Below are 20,657 nucleotides of genomic sequence, written 5' to 3' on the forward strand. Positions count from 1 at the left end.
TCTATATATTCATACGTATAGGTATATACGTATGAATATCTATTTACCACTAATGTTATCGACTCCCCCTATGATACGGTATGAGGTCTGAAAGACATTCGATAATAACACGCCGATCATATCCGCGTCTGTGTTAACTATTTCGTCGTCACGTTGATAAATTGACCAAGTGTGTTTTAAAATTACATTCGACCTTTAACCGTCCTATAAAAAGTATATATAATAAAAAGGGATATACCCAAAATATATTAGAGCTTGAAATTTTAGACATATAGGATGTTGACTCCCAGCTACAATCTTTCAAATTGGGGGTTCCGTAAGTATTATAGATCATGTTTATTCTACGTGAAAACAAATCACATCATATCATACAGAAAGAGTCTATCAAAGTAGCTCGTCTATTTAAGAAAAGTCAAATTTAAAAAATAAGCTTTTTTCACGCGGAACGTAATATATTACACCTACAGAGCCATTTGAAGGAACGCAGTTAAGAGTCGAACATTTTGTATATTAGTCTGTTCCCGATTCGGTCCTGGCAGTTATTGGAGGGGTACTCGTAACATCCTCTTTTAAATTGCGAGTTATCGTAATTGTTTCATTGTAACAGATTGAACTTGTATTTTTATTTCACGTGTCATTTGCGTAGGTATTCCCTGTGGGTAGGACATGTGACAAAACTACATTTAAAAAAAATGAGTGAATTCGAAAGTGAAATTACTGGCGCTATGTATCAGATGAAAGAATTTTCTTGGGTAGATTATTTAGTTTTCGTGTTCATGTTAGCTATAAGTGCTTTCGTCGGCGTTTATTGGGGATTTTTCAAAAAACAGACGACACAAAATGATTACCTCCTTGGAGGTAGAAACATGAAAGTGGTACCAGTTTCTATGTCTTTGGTGGCTAGGTAAGTTATTATAATGATACATGTGATCATTACCCAAAAACGGAATATTTCCAAATATTCATAATATCTATAAATTAATTTATAAATATCGGGCTTCAAACTTTGTGTGTAAGAACAGCGGTGTTCAATATCAATAATGTAACCAAATGCAGTCATTATCAATATTTTGTTTAAGGTGATATTTTGTATTGAGATTCTAAAAGTTTTCCTTGATGTTCATTGAGTTCCTTTTGTAATCTAACTATTCCGAAGGCCATTATTTTTATTATTTGATACTTAAATATTAAAAATTTCTACTAATACCTAGTCTAAATTTAACCTAAAATCATTGTGTATGCTATTAACGACAAGATATATATGTATATGCATGTTTGACCTTATAAACCTTCTAAACATTCTAAGATATGTACTTAAGATATCTTCAATGTACAACGGTTACAGGTTTGTTATAAATGTAGACAAAACTGTAAAATGTTCAACTTTTTACCTGACATAGTTTTTTATCAGTTTAAATTTAAAGGCGTTCTATTGCTTTAAAAAATACATGTATAGTAGATCTCGTTAACTCGAAACCTATAATAATGGACACATATGAGTCGCTAAACATTTACACAAGTGTAGAAGTTATCTGACAGCTAGTTCATTAAGCTGGCGATTATACCTACTTACTTACGCATTTAATGAAAGAAAAGGCGTTCGCGAATAAATTTACGAATAGGTACAGCTTGTTATAATATGTTGAGTATAGAATATATAACATAGAAAATATTAAGATGTAGTTTTCAAAACTAAATAAGTCCATTCTTCCACAACCCTAGGTACTTTATGACATTTTAAAAAAGGAAAATCATAAGTCATTGTTTTTTCCGATTTAAAAAACCGAGAACCCCAATTCGACTATATATATCTATACATATATAAAAGCGAAAGGTCACTCATCACGAAATCTCCGAAATTATAATACTTACAAACTTGAAATTTAGCAGGTAGGCTCCTTATAGGGCGTAAACTACTGCTAAGAATGGATTTGACGAAACTCAACCCCTAAGGGGGTAAAACGGGGGTTGGAACTTTGTATGAAAGTCCTATGTTTTTGAAGTAAGAGACTTGAAAATTTAAAATGTATGCTCTATAGATGATGAAAAGGTGTCTAAATAATATATCTTTAGAAATCAGCTCCCTTTTGGGGTTAAAACGGGGGATGGTAGGTTGACTCACTCATCACGAAATATCCGAAAATATAACAATTAAAACTTGAAATTTGGCAGATAGGCTCCTTATAGGTCGTAGACATCCGCTAAGAACGGATTTTACGAAATTCGACCCCTAAGGGGATAAAACGGGAGTTGGAAGTTTGTATGAAAGTCCTATGTTTTTGAAGTACGAGACTTGAAATTTAAAATGTATGCTCTATATATAGTGAGAAGGTATTCAAATAATGCATCTTTAGAAATCAACTCCCTTTTAGGGTTAAAACGGGGTATGGTAAGTTGACTCACTCATTGCGAAATCTCCGAAGCTATAACAGCACAAACTTGAAATTTGGCAAGTAGGTTCCTTATAGGGCGTAAACATACGTTGAGAACGGATTTTACGAAACTCGACCCCTAAAGGGATAAAACAGGGGTTGGAAATTTGTATGAAAGTCCTATGTTTTAGAAGTAAGATACTTGAAATTTAAAATGTATGGTCTATACATGGTGAGAAGATGTCCAAATAATGTATCTTTAGAAACCAACTTCCTTTTGGGGTTAAAACGGGGGATGGTAGTTTGACTCACTCATCACGAAATCTCCGAAACTATAACACCTACATACTTGAAATTTGGCAAGTAGGTTTTGTATAGGACGTTTAAGATAAAACGGGAGTCGGAAGTTTGTATGAAAGGCCTATGTTTTTAAAGTAAGAGACGAAATTTAAAATGTATGCTCTATAGATGGTGAAAAGGAGTCCAAATAATGCATCGTAATCTATATATATAAAAGAGAAAGGTCACTGACTCACTCATCACGAGAACTCGAAAACCGCTGGATGGTCCATCCATCCAGGATGGACAAAGATGAAATTTAGCAGGGAGGTAGATTATAGTTAGTAAACGTCCGCTAAGAACGGATTTTTTGATATTCCACTGCTAAGGGCGTTTGACAGCAGTTGGATGGTTATCCCGCCACCGGCTTTTTAAGTTCCAAGGTGGTAGTGGAACTATGTTATCTCTTAGTCGCCTCTTACGACACCCACGGGAAGATAGGGGGCGGCTATATATTTTATTGCCGTAACAACACAGATATTTTGTCCAAATGAAAGTCCAGTAATAAAATAAAAAATAAATAAAACAACTACCGCAGGTTAGCTGGAAGAGACTTCTTCTAGAGTTATCTCTACCGGCTTTCTACATATAAATTATATAATGTGTATAACGCCTGACTGAGCACAGTAGTCAGTGGTCGTCGTCCGGGCTACATCTGACGCCCGTTAGCAACACGTTAACACGCCAATACGCCAACAGTCCAACACGCTAATACGCCAACACTCCAACACGCCAATGCGCCAACACGCCAACACGCCAACAGTCCAACAAGCCAACATGCCAACACGCCAACACGTCAACACTCCAACACGCCAACACTCCAACACGCCAATACGCTAACACGCCAATGCGCCAACACGCCAACACGCCAACACGCCAATACGCCAATACGCCAACACGCCAATACGTCAACACGCCAACATGTCAAAACGCCACCACGCCAACATGTCAACACTGCAACACGCCAACACTCCAACGCGCCAATACGCCAACACGCCAATACGCTAACACGCCAATGCGCCAACACGCCAACACGCCAATACGCCAATACGCCAACACGCCAATACGCCAACACGCCAACATGTCAAAACGCCACCACGCCAACACGTCAACACTGCAACACGCCAATACTCCAACGCGCCAATACGCCAACACGTCAACACGCCAACACGCCAATGCGCCAACACGCCAATGCGCCAACGTGCCAACGCGCCAATGCGCCAACACGACAGGACGCCAACAAAAATAACAAACCTGTTTAATAACGAACCGTTATTTATGATATTATATCTGTCCCGGTCCGGAAGAAGCCACTTCGCTATCTAAGGATATCGTGGCAAGTTTGCCGGGAAAACTTTGTGACTCACTGATTTAAACGTGGGCGAAGCCGCGGGCACAGCTAGTATATATATATATATATATATATATATATATTCCGTATACGCCGCGTTGGCGCAACGGTTATAACCATGGATTGTACCTGTTGCGCTAGCGGTTACGAGTTCGATCCCCGCACATGACGAACATTTGTATTGGCCATACAGGTATTTGCCGTGGTCTGGGTGTTTGTGAATGTCTCTCGTTAATTTTGGTCAAAGTTTTTTGAACTGAAAGTTCTTTAGTATCGTTGTAATTTGAAATTCGATGAAACAAAAATGCGTCACGATAAAGAAACAAACACATAAATGTACAGGGGAGAATGAGATAGAAAGTAAATACTATAATCCCTCGAGGAGACTGTAAGATTCTAACTTCGTAAAAAGAGGTTTGTTCCAGACGCGATCAAAAGATTTTGCCATATCTATAACAAGCTTACTGTCAAGCTTCTCCCTTACTTTCTGTGGTAGCTTAGCCCAGCGAGAGCTTAAAAGTCAAGTGTGTGCTAGCTTGTACCATACCACGGCTGAGCAAAGTCCTCGTTCTCCGTTTAGGAAAAGGATCGGAGCTTAATCTATCACGACTCTATGCTCTACTGTGGGTTTGTGGATTTATTCCCTATTTAAAGTATAGATTGCTTTCAGGTATCTACAATAACAGTTTTCAGTGGAGAGATCAACAAAGACAGACATTTAGAGCGGAAAAAAATATTTATACGAGTAAAATTATTAATCCCGAGCGAGATCGAACCCATGACGGCTGTTATTTTACTCGCACTTCTACACCAAAAGGGTTGTTTTATTAGAATATAAATAACACATATATATCTTATCAGCAGCAGTATGATTAGCTAATACCAACCATCCAAGTAATATATAAAGTACAATAAAATAAAATAAAAACATTCGCCAAATATTCGCATCGTTTCGCGCGAATGCGAATATTCTTTACATCACTTGTATATAAAAACATTTTTTTTTTTTATTTGGAGCCGGCAGAGTTTAAGAAATTAGCTCCAAATATATGGTATATTTTATACAAGTAAAATAAATATTGTTTTATGTGTTAATGTTACTTATTAATTACAGTTTGTTTCAGTTTTGTTTCAGGTATCACGTTACTGGGATCTCCAACTGAAGTTTACATGTATGGAACTCAATACGCCTACATAATAGGTGGCATTTTTCTCATGTCAATCGTAATGACCCAAGTTTACTTACCAGTGTTTCATGACCTTAAAATCACTTCTAACTATGAGGTAAAATAATATTATTGAAATAAAATAATTACAAAAAATTCTTCCTCCAGTTATTATCAAACTATTCCTACTATATATTGCCAAGTTACCGTAAGTAATATCGCAGGTAATATATACGCTTCAGCCTGTAATATCCCACTACTGGGCATAGGCCTCTTTCCCCATGTAGGAGAAGGATCAGAGCTTAATCCACCACGCTGCTCCAATGCCGGTTGGCGGATATATTCCCTACTATGAGTAACGATCGCTATCAGGTGTACATGATAACAACCGGGACCGACGGCTTAACGTGCTCTCCGAGGCACGGTGGGGAGACCCACAAGGACTGCACAAACACCCAGACCACGGGAAACACCTGTATTGCCAATACAAGTGTTTGTCATGTGCGGGGATCGAACCCGCAACCGCCAGCACAACAGGTACAAACCATGGCTGTAACCGTTGCGCCAACGCGGCGTCAGGTAATATAGGTAGGACAAAAAGTAACGGGTTGTAATCTTAAGTAGGTAGCAATCAGTGGGGTTGTAAATCTTAGAAAAAAATATCTTAAGCGTATGGTTGGTGTGGTATTTATACCACATTTCAGTGACTACAGTAGTCATTTCGAAATCGTACAGTATATAATACAAGAATTAATATATAATTATTATAATTAACAGAGTTAATTACTTAGCTTGCATATAGAGCGGAAACAACAGTAGAAAAATTGGAATCAAATAAATCTCATTGGAATAATAGTTTCTAATTTACACTTTTGTTTTAGTACTTATCAATGAGGTTTGATAACAAAGTACGTCTGTTTGGATCGATTCTGTTCGCTATTACGTTGGTAAGACATACGTTTCCCATTTAACTATAAAATAAATTTAAAAGAAGACAAACAGTTAAATACCTAACACACTACACTGTATCTAATAGATTTTTGCTATACGACTAGAACAGCAAACAAGCGTACAGCACGACTGATGGTAAGCAGTTTCCGTAGGCTACAGACGCCTGCAACACGAGACGCCTCAAAATTCGCAGTCGTCTTACCAACCATACTCCCGACCCTTCCAGGAGCTCTGGCCACCTTACTAATCACAGGAATACAATACTACTTGAGAGCAATATTAGCTACGATCTTCTGAAAGGCAGGGGACTTTCCCCAGACGGGCTGCTCCAGATTTCACGCAGCATATATCCCGCTGTGCCCTATTTCAAAAAATAATGATTGATTGATTAATGAATGATTTAATAAAATGCAGTAAGACATTTAGTTAATTTGTAAGACCAGCTTTCAACTAATTTTGTTATTGTGTGTATGTAAATAATTCTATAAGAATTTTTATCACTTTTTCATATTTTCCAGATAGGTTGGCTCCCGATTGTAATCTACGTACCAGCATTAGCTTTTAATCAAGGTACCAACAATTAATAATTTTATTCAAGGATTTTTAATTCCGAATATTAAAACACGTGCTATATTTAATTTATACTTGTTTCCTTCCATAGTCACTGGTGTGGACGTTCACATTATAACGCCAATTGTTTGCTTAGTTTGCATATTCTACACAAGTGCGGTAAGTAAAGAGAGTCTTTTACCTATACTTTTTACAAAACTGTCGAAATACTGCGAAGTTAACTAGCTAAGGTAACTTCGTAACGCATATTTTTGGAACGAAGTTCTTTTTGTAATTATGGACGTTCTTTTTAAGCTGTCTTTTATCTTTTATGCAAATCTTTTACAATTTTTTTTTATATATACATATTTTTATATAGAGGTAAGGTTTTTTTCTATTCTCACTTCCTACTGAGTAATTAAAAATCTCTATAATTAATTTATAAGACGTTAAAATGATTCCAAATGACATTAGATTATTATTTGTATTTTTTATTTTTCGTTTGTACTTATATAAATAGGGTGGTCTTCAAGCTGTTGTATGGACCGATGTGATTCAAATTACATCTATGGTTGGTGCTATGGCTTTAGTAGCTATTAAAGGTACTATTGATGTTGGTGGATTTGGCACAGTATGGCAAAGAAATATGGAAAGTGGACGGATCGAAGCACCCAAGTAAGAATTTACTAAAATATAAAAAAAAATAAAGAATATGTATATTTCTTATTTAATCTGTTAAAGAAATTCATCGCAGTTTAATTTAGATATTTGTACCTACGGAGAAATTATAACTACTTCTTTTCAGTTGGGATTTTTTACCTACTGCGCGTCATACTATCTGGAATTTGATCTTCGGTGGCCTCATATATTGGCTGCAAGCTAATTCTGTCAATCAGACCATGGTGCAGCGCTACTTAGCTTTGCCAACATTACGGGGAGCTAAATGGTAACGTATTGCATGATATGATAGTGTAATAAAAGAATCAATAGTATTCAATTGTTTGTTTATATTCTCTACGTACATAAGCAACATAAAGCATAATGTTAATATACTCATTACTGGAATTAAGCAACAGATTAAATTGTTTCCGCTTAAATTGAATTACGCGTTACTAGCGCACTATATTTCGTAGCTATTCTTAGAATGTACCTAGTAGTGAAGTTTGATAGCCCGTTCAGATACCTAGCTATCTACTTATCATATTTATTATGTTTTTTTTCCTTTTTTAAAGAGATATATTATACCTTGCACCGTTGTTCAATATGTTTTAAAGATAATTTTTTTTTGGTTTCCTTAGCTAACTAGTCAAAAAAAAAACCTAAAACCGTATACTTAAAAGCACTTATTCGACATAAAAATAGAAAAAATAAAATAGATTTTAGTTCATTATAATGAACTATCTATTATATTTAATATTTTCCATTATCACTAACACTATTTCTTTATTGTCTGAGGTCTTTTAAATTTGGCCTTGTGCTAAATTGTAACGTTTTGTTACAAAATATTAAAAGGATAGGTATGCCGTGATGAAATTGATCCGATGCGATGGTTAACAGAGCTCAGTATTCATATTTTATTTGTTATATACCTAAACGTTGTCTGGACGAGGTCGCTCTTAGCGATAATACCGACTTTGTACTCTTTTTTTATATGTATTATTTTGTTTCTTTATGATGTACTAAGTTTATTATTATTATTATCTACAAGGCAACTAAGTTTATTATTATTATCTACAGGGCAGTTGTTCTATTTTGCATTGGTATATCAACAATTTACTGTTTCTGCTTGTATTGCGGCTTGCTGATATACGCTCGTTTTTATGACTGTGATCCGCTCCAAACGAAGGTACTTATTATATTTGATTTGAATATTTGATTTTTGTATATTATTATTTTCTCTGCATATGTTTAAACTCGCCTCCTTTGGGTCTCGTAAGAGGCGAGTACTCGACACTCGCGAACTCTGCGAACTGAACAATAACTTTATTGTTAAATTCCACGCGTACGAAGTCGCCGGCACAGCTAGTACGTTTATATATTTTTATATGTTTTAGTTGGCAAAGGCGAAAGATCAATTACTCCCATTACTAGTTATGGATGTCCTTGGGGAAATCCCTGGACTACCAGGGGTTTTTATCGCCGGGATATTTAGCGCAGCTCTCAGGTATCAATTTAGCTTCTTGAAACAAGTATTTCTATAGTTTATACATGTTGTTATTTTTGATAGTGTATACAATGTCACCGGACGCCTCTAGAATTTCTTATGTGCTTTATATCGATTAATAATATCTGATAGAAAGAATAGAAACCAAAATAACGATTGGACGTTAGGGCCTCGAATGTTTGGGATTCGAATACAAAACAGCACTGGGCGTATATTGATAACGATGAAACTTTTGTTATTTTAGTTCCTTATCGACAAGTTTAAATTCGATGTCAGCGGTTGTATTGGAAGATTTCTATAAACCGTTTTTTAAGAGACAGTTATCTGAGCGGCAGACGAATTGGCTCTTAAAAAGTGTCGTCATATTTTTGGGAGTATTATGCTTAGGTAAATATATTCTTTTAATACCAAAATTATTAGTGTTATTATATATACTTTTTATTCAAATAAATAATACAAAAACATATTAAGTTAAGCTAAGTTAGATAATCCACGATTACGGTTGAAACTGATGGACGCTCGAAATTGTATTTGAAATTTTAATAACATATAGAAATGTATAATAATAACTTCTGAATTCTTCATGTTTCTATTATTATTTTTTTTATTTTCTTTTAATTAGTTTTAATCACCACAGCAGTAAGATTGCCCTTGTCTTATATTAATGCAATTGCACGAAACTTACGTATTGTTATAACAGCTCCACTGAGTACTAAATAATCAATTAAATTGAACGTTAAATTCTCACAAAAAAAAAACATTGATATGTGTACAAAGGTAAATTGTAAAATTATCATAAAAAAAAGATAAAATAAAGTATTTCCATATCTGATTAAATAATTACACGAGGTTTGTTTATTGTATTGGTTTAATATTATAGGACTGGTTTTCATTGTCGAAAAAATGGGAACCATTTTACAGCTCACTATGACGCTTGAAGCAATGACAATGGGACCGCAGCTTGGTGTTTTCTCTATGGGCATTCTAATGCCATGGGTCGATGCAATGGTATGACTTACCTCATTTTGTTTACAAATGTCTATAATTATTCAAATCAGCTTCTAGCAGCAGATATTTTTTATATTTAGTATTCGTGTCAATTAATATAGAATAACCCCTTTTCAGAAAAAAAAGCTATAAAAATAATGGATCATAATCTTAATTATCAGCTAAGTTTCACCTAATAATTCAAATGATTGTGAACCAACGTACAAGTACCTAATTTTTTTTTGTATTCAAGCGTCTAGACTTTCCTAAAACTACTGTTACTGTGGACAAAACTTTTTAATCGTTTTTTTCCCAACAGGCAGCTTTAATAGGCGGTATCACAGGATTGGCGATCATGTCGTGGTGGTGTCTGTCAGCACAGTTCGCTATCGCTAAGGGTCTTATCGTCCATCCTCACAAATCCCTCACAACAGAGGGATGCCAGTACAATTATACTGTTGTTGAGACAGTTACACATGTGGAAGGGTATGTTTATATAATAAATGTAATCTGTATTAATATTACAAATTTTGTTGCAATGAATTAATATCAGAATGGACAGGACCAATTTCTGTTATTCTAAATAGGAGCTTAAGCCATTAACATATCGCTATAACACGTAGAAATAAAGTAGTAAATATAAAAGCACATGTAAAATAATAATATTTTAATATATTGTTGTTATTATTAAATTTGCGTAATTAATCAATTATAATAGCAAAATGTGACAATTTGGAACGGTTTTTTAACCGAATTCAAAAAAGGAGGAGGTTACTCAAATCCTCCGTATAGTTTATATATATTTTTAATGTATCTTCGGAGGGGGGGGGGGATAACTTCGTCGTTTATGAACCGATTTTGATAATTCTTTTTTGTTGGAAAGGAGATATCCCAAATACGGTACCATGATAAGAAAACCAGGATCTGATAACGGAATCCCAGAAATCGAGGGAAACCCTCGAAAATCGTAGTGTAAATTTTTTTCGTCTACTTACATTGTATTTCTTGTAGATGTGGTTGAAGTCGTTTTTTTTCGTTTGCGAACAAACAATTATTATCTTTTATATAATTATCTTTCCCATGTGCTTTACATGCTCGAGGTTGTCTCAAAGAGATCGCTCTTTTAGCGATAAGACCGCCTTTTGTACATGTTTATGTTTTGCTTCGTACATACCTTTTTTCCTTTTCGATGTACAAATGTACTCTTTAAGTTACATTAAAGCTTATTTGTATTGAATTGTATTGTACATATATACATAAATTATTTTATTACATCCAAGACATTAAATGTTTTTACACTTACCTATGTTATAAAAGCCAAAAATAATTAATTTGTACTTTTAAAAGCTAAATAAATATCTTTTTAATAAAAGACAGAAAATAAATTCAACTATCTTCTTTAAAAAATATATAATTTTTGTCATAAGTTTTGACCTTTTGATTTTGAGTGTTTGATAGTTTCTTAAGAGTAACTGTTTCTTGTGTAGCGTTTGCGGGTTTCATGCTCTGTAGAATATCATTAAGATTAGAAGATTTGTACAATCATAATTGTAAAATGACGATTTATAAGTGATTTATGAATTTTACTTGATTTAATATATTTTTGATTTCCATTTCGACTAAAATAATAAAAGAAATGTATCGTCCAGACCAGAAGTGAGTCCAATACTGCACGTATCCTACATGTGGTACACTTTCGTGGGAGCTGCGCTGACGATAATTGTCGGTGTCACCGTGTCTCAGATAAACAGGTGTCGTGGTCGGGCCTACGTGCCCCCCGCGCCCAAACTACTAGCGCCTGTGATACGGAAGCTCTATCGCGAGCCACCGCATCCAGCAGACGAGCCATTTATAAGGGCATATGGCTGTACAAAAGTAAGTAAATTACTATTCTTTTTTGTTATATTATTAGGTCGGCAAATAAGCGTACGGCTTACCTGATAGTATGCAATTATCGTAGCCTATAGACACTTGCAACACCACAAGCATCGCAAACACGTACCGGGTCGGTAACCCTAATTCGCTCCAGGAATTCTGGTCGCCTTGCTCACCAAAAGGAACACAACACTGCTTGAAAAACGTTTAAATTAGCTGTGATTTTCTGTAAGGTCGAGGTACTATCCCAGTCGGGCTGCTCCATATTTTAAGCAGGAGATTTCCTGCTGTGCTCTACCTCAATTAATTCGCTTTAGCATCTGACAGTCCGCTATTATTAGCCTCCCCAAGTTCATAACAAACATTTCTGTTGTCCGCATTCCTTATTCAGCTTCCGTCGACGATCTTATGCAGATCTTTGGTTAAATTTAATATATGGTAGCTATTTTAATTTTTTGACTCTGTTAAGAGCCGCCCCGCTTAGTGAAACCTATTTTTTGACGTACGCTGCCCCACATATCATCATGTGGTCCCGAGCAGTTCCAACTGGAAATCAAAAATTGATATTCACTGGAAACCACTAGAGACGTTGACGAGATGATCGACAACGTGGTGAAGACGGTGTGTACACTGGGTTGCAGACACTTTCCACCGCCGAAGTCAATATAACAGTCCGAAATTGATCCCGAAGCCTTGAATCTGATGCGACGGTGGCGCGAGGTAATCGCTGCTCAAGGAGCTTAGTTAAGCAGAAAGGTCTTTCCAAGAAGATACCGAAACTTGTACGCAGAGAGCCCTGCTTTTCAAATATGAGAGACATTACTACTCTTATAGAGCACAATAGGGGGCCCAAAGTCGTCCAAAGACCATTGGGGAGAAGCTTTCTTGCAAAGCTCAAAACAGCGGATGGCAGAACAGTTAATTACAAACCGATCTCACTTCTGAGCCACGTCTATAAGCTGTTTTCAAGAGTCGTTACGAATCAGCTTGCCAGAAGACTCGACGGATTCCAACCACCGGAATAGGCTTGGTTTCAAAATAGCTACAGTGCCGTAGAACACACTATTCGGCAGATTAGACAAGAGGCGGAAGAGTATAATCAGGCGCTGTGTATGGTATTTGTGGACTACGAGAAAGCCTTTGACTCTATCGAGACCGAGGCTGTCCTGGATTCTCTGCAGTGGTGTCATATCAACTGGCGATATATCGAGGTACTGAGATATATAATACGCAATAATAATATAAGACGCAGCAACGATGACCGTCCATATCCAAAACCAGCGAACAAGAACTACCCGGGTAAGACATGGAGATGTATTGTCTCTGAAACTGTTTACCACTGCGCTCGAGGATGTCTTTAAGACCTTGAATTGATTGGGACGAAGCATCAACGTCAATGGCGAATACATCTCACATCTTAGATGACGCTGACGATATCGTCACCTTTGTCGAGGCCTACGTCTAGCGGCGGACTGCGATAGGTTGAACTGATTTTAACTTTTGATAGATAGTCAACACTATATTCAATTTTATTTTATTTAAAATGTTAGTTATTGATCTTAGTTTTGCTAATTTGGTCAGAGCCACAGAGCATTAATGTAGTATAAAAATATATAACTATTTGGATAGTACATATAGCCTTTGATTAAATAATATTTTTATAACGCCTTATGTTAAATAATTATTTCTATTTCAGAACGAAAAAAAATCTGCAGCTATAGATATGAAACCTATCAAGGAGTGTGAAGAATTGAGCTGAGGAGAATGAAATTTTGGACATAAATAAAGATATATATTTTATAGAAAGTAACATTGTTTAGTAAATAAAATTTATAAATGTTCAATTACAACTTTTTTTCACAGTTGATTCCCCGATATTGGTTATTAAAATAATTTCTTTTGATTTATTTGTTCAGTAGCGAAAGTTACGTCAAGTTTCATATACATTTACTGTATTCCTATTGATCTTACATTGACCGTCTATTATCTTACGTTGACGCTGACGTCGGAAAATTAGAAAAAGTTTTTTTCAACTACTTTGTCTAAAATTTTAAATCAATAATATTCAGATCTTGTAGAACCTATATTATACCGTCTCACCGCCTAATGCAATACGTACATAATTATTATATGGCACCTAATTAAACCGTGTAAAAAGTCTCTAATATTTTTTTAGTTAAGTTTTAAATATTCATATTAAATAATTATATTAAATCTATACGCACGATAAAATTTATTTAAACCTTTGATATCCTTTAACAACGAGACCTTCGTTCGTTACAAGAATAAGATCTATTTTAATCCAGCAGGATGTGATTAATAAAGAAACAGATTAAAATAGCTCGGGAAGAAAATCGCGGGTGGCAATTGTTAAATTGCCTTATGGACTAACACTTACGATTTTGTCTGGGGTCAGGGTAAACGTGGCCACTGGTACTAAAATATTCAACATACAAATACTTACTCACTAATGTCTTCCAAATATAGTGATATTAACTCTGCTAGGTTATCATTCCAATATTTCTCATGGATAGATTATTCCATTTTCATGGTGATGTTGTCGGTCTGTTGTGGTATTGGTATTTATTTCGGATTTGTTAAAAGACAGACTTCAACAAATGATTATTTGATGGGAGGAAGGAATATGAAACTGGTTCCAATTTGTTTTTCTCTGGTAGCCAGGTAAGTTTGTCATAAACCATATATAAGTTCGTAATAATTTAATTTCTATTTGTATTAATTTATTCATTTGATAAAATATAAGTTTAATAAACGTTAATATTTTATATGTTTAAATCGAAAAGATAATAACTTTCTCAGTGTTAATAAAGCCTAATAGATAGCCTATTTATGTTTCTGTTTACAATTTTTTTTTAAGTTTGAATTATTAATGGATGAATTAACTGATGGCCGATATTCATTGGATAGGACTTTTAATTACATATTTGGGACTTATTTTAAAATAAAATATGTAATTTGACCGAACTAAGATTTTATGTATATGAACTTCTTCATTTGTACTTATAACCTTTTCATTTGTATTCTTTTTGTTTCTTTCTTAGCTTCATTTCAGGTATATCTTTATTGGGAACACCGACAGAAATTTACTTATACGGTACTTCATACGTTTTTACTATAATAGGAGCTTTAATCATGTCATTTGTAGTAATAACCACATTTATTCCTGTTTTCCATGAATTACAACTAACGTCTGCATATGAGGTGAATATATTTGCATAAGAAAATAAAAAGGCATGATTTGTTTGAAAAAATGTAAGAAATTTGTATTTTTTTCAGTACTTGGAATTGCGCTATGACAAAAGAACAAGAGTATTTGGATCTGTATTATTCAGCGTTTATTTGGTAATTGATAGATGTTGCTTAAATAATTTATTATAATTATATATAAAAGATAGTGATTCTTATTACAATTGACTAAGAACTATATTTTTTGAAGGTATTTTAATTTGATTTATAAATTTTAGATTGCTTGGCTACCTATCGTGATTTATGTACCGGCGCTTGCATTTAACCAAGGTAAAATAAAATTCACGTGTTTGTTGCTAATTTGTATTTCATATAACTTCATTTAACTTTTATAATATTTACTAATAAAGAGAGGTTTTCTTTTTTCTAGTAACTGGTGTCAATATTCACGTTGTGTCTCCAATAGTGTGTCTTGTGTGTATATTTTATACTTCTTTGGTGAGTCCATCATATTATAACTTTAATATTTAATTTTCTATCCTACAACAATATAGTTGACTAGCGACCCGCCCCGGCTTCGCACGGGTGCAATGCTGATACTAAATATACATACTACAGAATGTCTTTATTTATAGTATGAAGCTAGCTTATAGCATGGTTATTAACATAATAACAACATTCAAATATGCGTCGTTAGATTACACGTTGTTACAGAATGCGTTGAAGAAATAAAGGTTCACTGCTCGTTCCCCGTAGGTGATAGCGTGATAATTTGTAGCATATATGTTGACCCGACTTCTTAATTATATTCGTGACAAATTTCAAGTAAATCCATGCTGTACCTTTTGAGTTTATCTCGGACATACATACAGACAAACAGACAAAAATTCTAAAAACTATATTATTGGCTTCGGTATCGATTGTATATCACACCCCAAGTATTCTTTTAAAAAAATATTCAATGTACAGTTTTGACTTTCCTACCATTTTATTGTATGTATAGATTATTTGAGATGTCGTTTTTGTGCAGGGTGGCCTTAAAGCAGTTGTGTGGACTGATGTAGTACAAACCGTCGTTATGTTCGGAGCTATGCTTATAGTTATTATTAAAGGAACCATAATAGTTGGTGGAGTAGAAGAACTCTTTGATAAAAGCTGGACGACAAACAGAATAGAATTACCAAGGTGGAGAAAATAGCAACGTATAGAACAGTTTATTTTTTATAAATAAGAATATTTCACACATTATTTGAATGCCTATTTCTAGTTTTAATTTCGACTTGACGGAAAGGCACACAATTTGGTCAGTTACAATAGGATCGACATTTTATTGGATTGGTAACATTGCAGTTAATCAGTCTATGATGCAGCGTTTTCTTGCTTTGTCCGATGTAAAGAAGTCAAAATGGTACGTTTTTTATTATATTCCTACATATATCCTGTTATTGAAACTATATCATAAGGTACACACGGTCGTCTGTTGCTATGGTAAGCAACTTAATGCTTGTGTTAGAGGTAACAGCTGACTGTTATGGCTAAATATATTTTTTTTATTTATAAATATACATAGAAATAATACACACACACAAACACACACATATATATACATTATATATGTTCCTTTATATCCACAACTGGTGGAACAGGCCATAATATTTTATTTTTTACAGGGCCGTATGGGGATTTTTATTTGGAGTATTTTTAATCATCCTTACCTGTAGTTATAGTGGACTTTTAGCTTACGCAAGGTATTATAAGTGCGACCCTTTAAATTCGAAGTTGGTACTTGCGAAGGATCAACTGCTGCCATTATTAGTTATGGACGTGTTATCTGAATGGAAAGGTATGCCTGGTGTTTTTGTAGCAGGAGTCTTCAGTGCTGCTCTAAGGTTTGTCTTTAGCTCTATAAAAGTTTTAATTATTTTTAACTTCTTTTCGTTTTAGATTATTTAATAAGGTATTTTTAGAGTAGTGTCCATGTTATGTGGTTAGTTAGTTATAAGGGATAAATATTTTTTTTAGCACATTCTTAAAGCCGTCAACGAAATTAATTAAGTACTCGTAATAATGTTACATCTGAGTGTTTTGTTAATAGTGTTACAATAAATTCTTTATTCGTAGCTAGGAAATAATGTCATTCGATTCAAAAACAGTTTTGTATATCATATGATTAAAATTATAGTTCATTATCTACTGGACTGAATTCAATGGCCGCTGTTGTGTTGGAAGATTTTTGGAAGCCATTTTTTAAAAAACTTAGTCAAAAACAAACACAAATTCTCGTGAGAACTGTTGTTGTTGTACTTGGTTGCGTTTGTGTAGGTAAGAATCTTATTTTTATGTCTTAACTAGCCGTACCGTCTAGGTCTTCAGGATTTTATCCGTATATTAATTTTCATATTATCCCGTATGTTTCTGCTATATACAGGAATAAACATTTCCTGTCTTTCAATATATATTTTTTTTTGATTTGCTCTTATTGACATATACTTACTTACTTATATGACCATAAAGCCGTACACGATAAATGTGTTTACTGACTTATATGACCATAAAGCCGTACACGATAAATGTGCTTTTCGAACATTTTTCAATTCAAACCTTTAGTTTGGAACTCAGCGCGTGAAACAATACAAGCTCTTTAACTTTTTTTATATGAGGATTAATTTAGGTAAAATATTTACAGAAAATTTAAACAAAATTGATAAAACTATATGTGTTGTAGGATTGGTGTTTGTAGTGGAAAAGTTAGGATCGGTGTTACAACTAACCATGAGCTTGTCTTCGGCATCAATGGGTCCGCTTGCCGGAATATTTCTCATGGGATTATTTTTACCTTTTGTTAATGGAGTGGTTGGTACATATTACTTATCATTTCTATCTACTATTATATATCAGCATAATATCTATAAAGTTATATTCTTCTCTTTTGAAAGATCTATGAATGCTCGATTATCAAAAATATATGTTTAAGATAAATTCAGAACTCAGACGTGAAGGATAACTTAGCCGAATTCAATCAACTTGAAATGTTCTTTTTGACCGTCTATACAAATAAATAAAATTGAAGTGTTTGTTTGTAATATTAAAAATAACGCTTTTTACTAAATGCATATGGATGTATACACAGTACATATACCAAAATAACATTTTTTAAATTTTTTGTCACTCTGTCTGTTTGTTCCGTCTAATCTCTGAAACGGCTGGTTGATTTTGACGGGACTTTCACCGGCAGATAACTAATGTGCTTAGGCTAGTTTTGTTTGAGAAATGTATTTATTTTATAACTTTGCGAACTGAACAATAACTTTTTTGTTAAATTCCACGCGGACGAAGTCGCGGGCACAGCTAGTCTATAAATAAAACTATATGTATATCTTGTCATTTACTAATCATTTTATTTTGGTTGCGTTTTAAATCTCTGCTGAAGTACTGAGGTACTTTAACACATATTTTGATCTTTTCCTTTTTGTAGATTTAAGCATCTTCTCGTAGTAGTATTGAATAAGAGATGCTTAAACTACTTAGGAACGATTATAAAAAAAGTTAGTGTCTGTACACTGTGACGTGATTTCTTAATTGGATCATATATTCATCACGTAATTAATAATCATTTAAATAAATCAACAAATTTTTAAGTTATATTTATAAAGCACATTTAAGGTATAAAATTAATATTTCGATTTTTTTAGAGTGCTCTGACTGGGGGAATTTCTGGTTTAATCATCGCATGGTGGGTAGCGGCGCAATCGCAACTGGCGCAAGCTAGAGGTCTTTTAAGATTCAAAGAGAAGGATAGATACACGTTCAATTGTACTTACGCTTTTGAGGCTGTTACGGATGTCACCAATGATGATCAAGAGTAAATACTGGTTTTACAAATAAGTTGTGACATTTTGTTTTCTAATGTTTACGCGAATTTCACTAATTATAATGAAATAACTTTTTAGGATATTATCGCGATTTATAAGTTTTGTAGATGCCCGTCCTTTTGGATACTTTACAGCAATCATGGTCACGGGAGGACTGAACAAGTTGTTTCATTATAATTGTGATATTTTGTTAATAAAAGAATACGAAATAAAAGAATACGTAATAATTTTTAGTTGCACACTGGTATTAAATTGTAATAAAACTTTGTGTAATCCTTTAACAATAAACTATACATAGTTAGCGTAAACTTCTTTTTGCAAATACCTTAGAAGTTCTAAAATTAGTAAAAATATGTTTGGTATTATGATGACTTTGGTATTAACTGTTTTTACTGAACTATTAAATGCATTGATTTTAGGGAGGTGTCCTATATTTATAGAATTTCATATTTGTGGTTTACGGCTCTAGGATGTTCGGTAACTGTTATAGTGGCGTGTCTTGTTAGTTTAAGATCATCAAAAGTCAAAAATGATCATAGATTATTTGCACCGTTCTTAAGGTCCTGGCTGATGGATAAAAAAGAGGTTCTTCTTTTTTATTATTTGCATGTTATATTAATTCTAAATTTATATTTATTTTAAATTATTATTTATATTTCTTACAGGTCGATGAAATAAATTTAAAAAACACTCCAAGATGATAATATAATTTAAGATTAAATATTTTTTTTTATTCCACAATAAAATGATTTATTATCTGTATCAAAAGATTTTACCATTTTTGTCGTTTTTAATTTTGGTCAATGATCAAGATGAACAGTTCACTCTTGAGTGTGAAGTTTAAAAAGTTATTTCCAAAATAAAACTCTTATTTAATGGTGTATGTTTCATTTCGGTAAATTTCAATCAGCGTTTCAGTTTTATAGATTTACAACAACGAAGATTCATGTTGCGAAATAAAACAAACTGATCAATATTCAAACATCTCAATGCGACTTCTTATCCATACAGGAGAAAGGTTGTCTGCTTACCCTCACACTTCATCGTGACTTGGGGATTAATTGTTCAATCACGAGTAACGATCCAAAAACCGAACAGGATAAAAACCAGGACCGATGGCTTTATGTGTTCTTTAAAACACAGTAGCTCACCAGGTAGGACACCCGTCTGGTCGGAGGATCCTGAGTGATTGATGGTGGATGAGGATCTTCACACCATGTTCCCCTCACCCCCCCCCCCAAAGTTTTATTATATTTTAAGACGAATAAAACTATCAGATATACATAGCTCTTAGATTTGACTCATGAATTTAATCAAGCCTGTAAATTTACAAATTTTTGGTCAAAGTAAAATGTACACAAATAATTGAAGAATTATTCAACTACGATTTCCAGAGTTAGAAGTACTTATTCAATCTATAAAGAAGCAAAAATAATAAATATCTATCAGTAATGTTATTTTAATACAAGCGTATTATTCTTGATTTATAAAATTCTATCCAAAAATATTCACGCTCAAATTAATTTTATTAGAAAACACAAACTGTCACTTAGACGACACAATAAGCTAGTCACACTTAACTAGAAGTAATTATGGAAAGAGACCAATTACATACGAATAATTGATAACATTCTTTAATTAAAATCTAAATTATTTAAAAATTCTTTTCAAGTTCTGGGGGTACGAGAAATCTCCTGAACATCATCAGCCTTCGCGGGTTTTGCACCTAGCTAGGGGCCGATATTTGTACAGATGTACAGATATCTATTTCTCATCTTTGCGTTTGGGCGATTTTACGCCTTATGCAATAAAAAATTCTGTCAC

At 33.9% G+C, this 20,657-nt stretch overlaps 2 protein-coding genes across 2 annotated transcripts; both read left to right on the top strand.

Moving 5' to 3' along the window:
* Nucleotides 1-657: 657 nt before the first annotated feature.
* On the top strand, nucleotides 658-13,598 carry LOC123655943 (sodium-coupled monocarboxylate transporter 1-like). Its single transcript, XM_045591683.1, has 14 exons — nucleotides 658-904; nucleotides 5,187-5,346; nucleotides 6,110-6,175; nucleotides 6,698-6,749; nucleotides 6,841-6,908; nucleotides 7,249-7,403; nucleotides 7,534-7,674; nucleotides 8,466-8,574; nucleotides 8,783-8,892; nucleotides 9,137-9,279; nucleotides 9,773-9,900; nucleotides 10,199-10,365; nucleotides 11,529-11,754; nucleotides 13,451-13,598. Exons 1-14 carry the CDS (start codon nucleotides 693-695, stop codon nucleotides 13,511-13,513), a joined length of 1,800 nt encoding a protein of 599 aa, XP_045447639.1. The 5' UTR covers nucleotides 658-692; the 3' UTR covers nucleotides 13,514-13,598.
* Nucleotides 13,599-14,224: 626 nt separating this feature from the next.
* LOC123658755 (sodium-coupled monocarboxylate transporter 1-like) lies at nucleotides 14,225-20,022 on the top strand. Its single transcript, XM_045594105.1, has 14 exons — nucleotides 14,225-14,436; nucleotides 14,817-14,976; nucleotides 15,052-15,117; nucleotides 15,240-15,291; nucleotides 15,392-15,459; nucleotides 15,992-16,146; nucleotides 16,229-16,369; nucleotides 16,632-16,850; nucleotides 17,144-17,283; nucleotides 17,687-17,814; nucleotides 18,654-18,823; nucleotides 19,253-19,418; nucleotides 19,499-19,530; nucleotides 19,845-20,022. Exons 1-14 carry the CDS (start codon nucleotides 14,225-14,227, stop codon nucleotides 20,020-20,022), a joined length of 1,887 nt encoding a protein of 628 aa, XP_045450061.1.
* The last annotated feature ends 635 nt before the right edge of the window (nucleotides 20,023-20,657 follow it).

The sequence above is a fragment of the Melitaea cinxia genome, chromosome 1 (assembly GCF_905220565.1).
Source record: "Melitaea cinxia chromosome 1, ilMelCinx1.1, whole genome shotgun sequence".
Classification (NCBI taxonomy): domain Eukaryota; kingdom Metazoa; phylum Arthropoda; class Insecta; order Lepidoptera; family Nymphalidae; genus Melitaea; species Melitaea cinxia.

Coding starts and splice junctions, on each gene's coding strand:
- LOC123655943 (XM_045591683.1), top strand. CDS start 693: ATGAGTGAATTCGAAAGTGAAATTACTGGCGCTATGTATCAGATGAAA. Junction 6,750..6,840: donor AGCATTAGCTTTTAATCAAG/GTACCAACAATT, acceptor TTCCTTCCATAG/TCACTGGTGTGGACGTTCAC. Junction 8,575..8,782: donor GTGATCCGCTCCAAACGAAG/GTACTTATTATA, acceptor TATATGTTTTAG/TTGGCAAAGGCGAAAGATCA.
- LOC123658755 (XM_045594105.1), top strand. CDS start 14,225: ATGTCTTCCAAATATAGTGATATTAACTCTGCTAGGTTATCATTCCAA. Junction 14,977..15,051: donor AACTAACGTCTGCATATGAG/GTGAATATATTT, acceptor TATTTTTTTCAG/TACTTGGAATTGCGCTATGA. Junction 16,370..16,631: donor GATGTAAAGAAGTCAAAATG/GTACGTTTTTTA, acceptor TATTTTTTACAG/GGCCGTATGGGGATTTTTAT.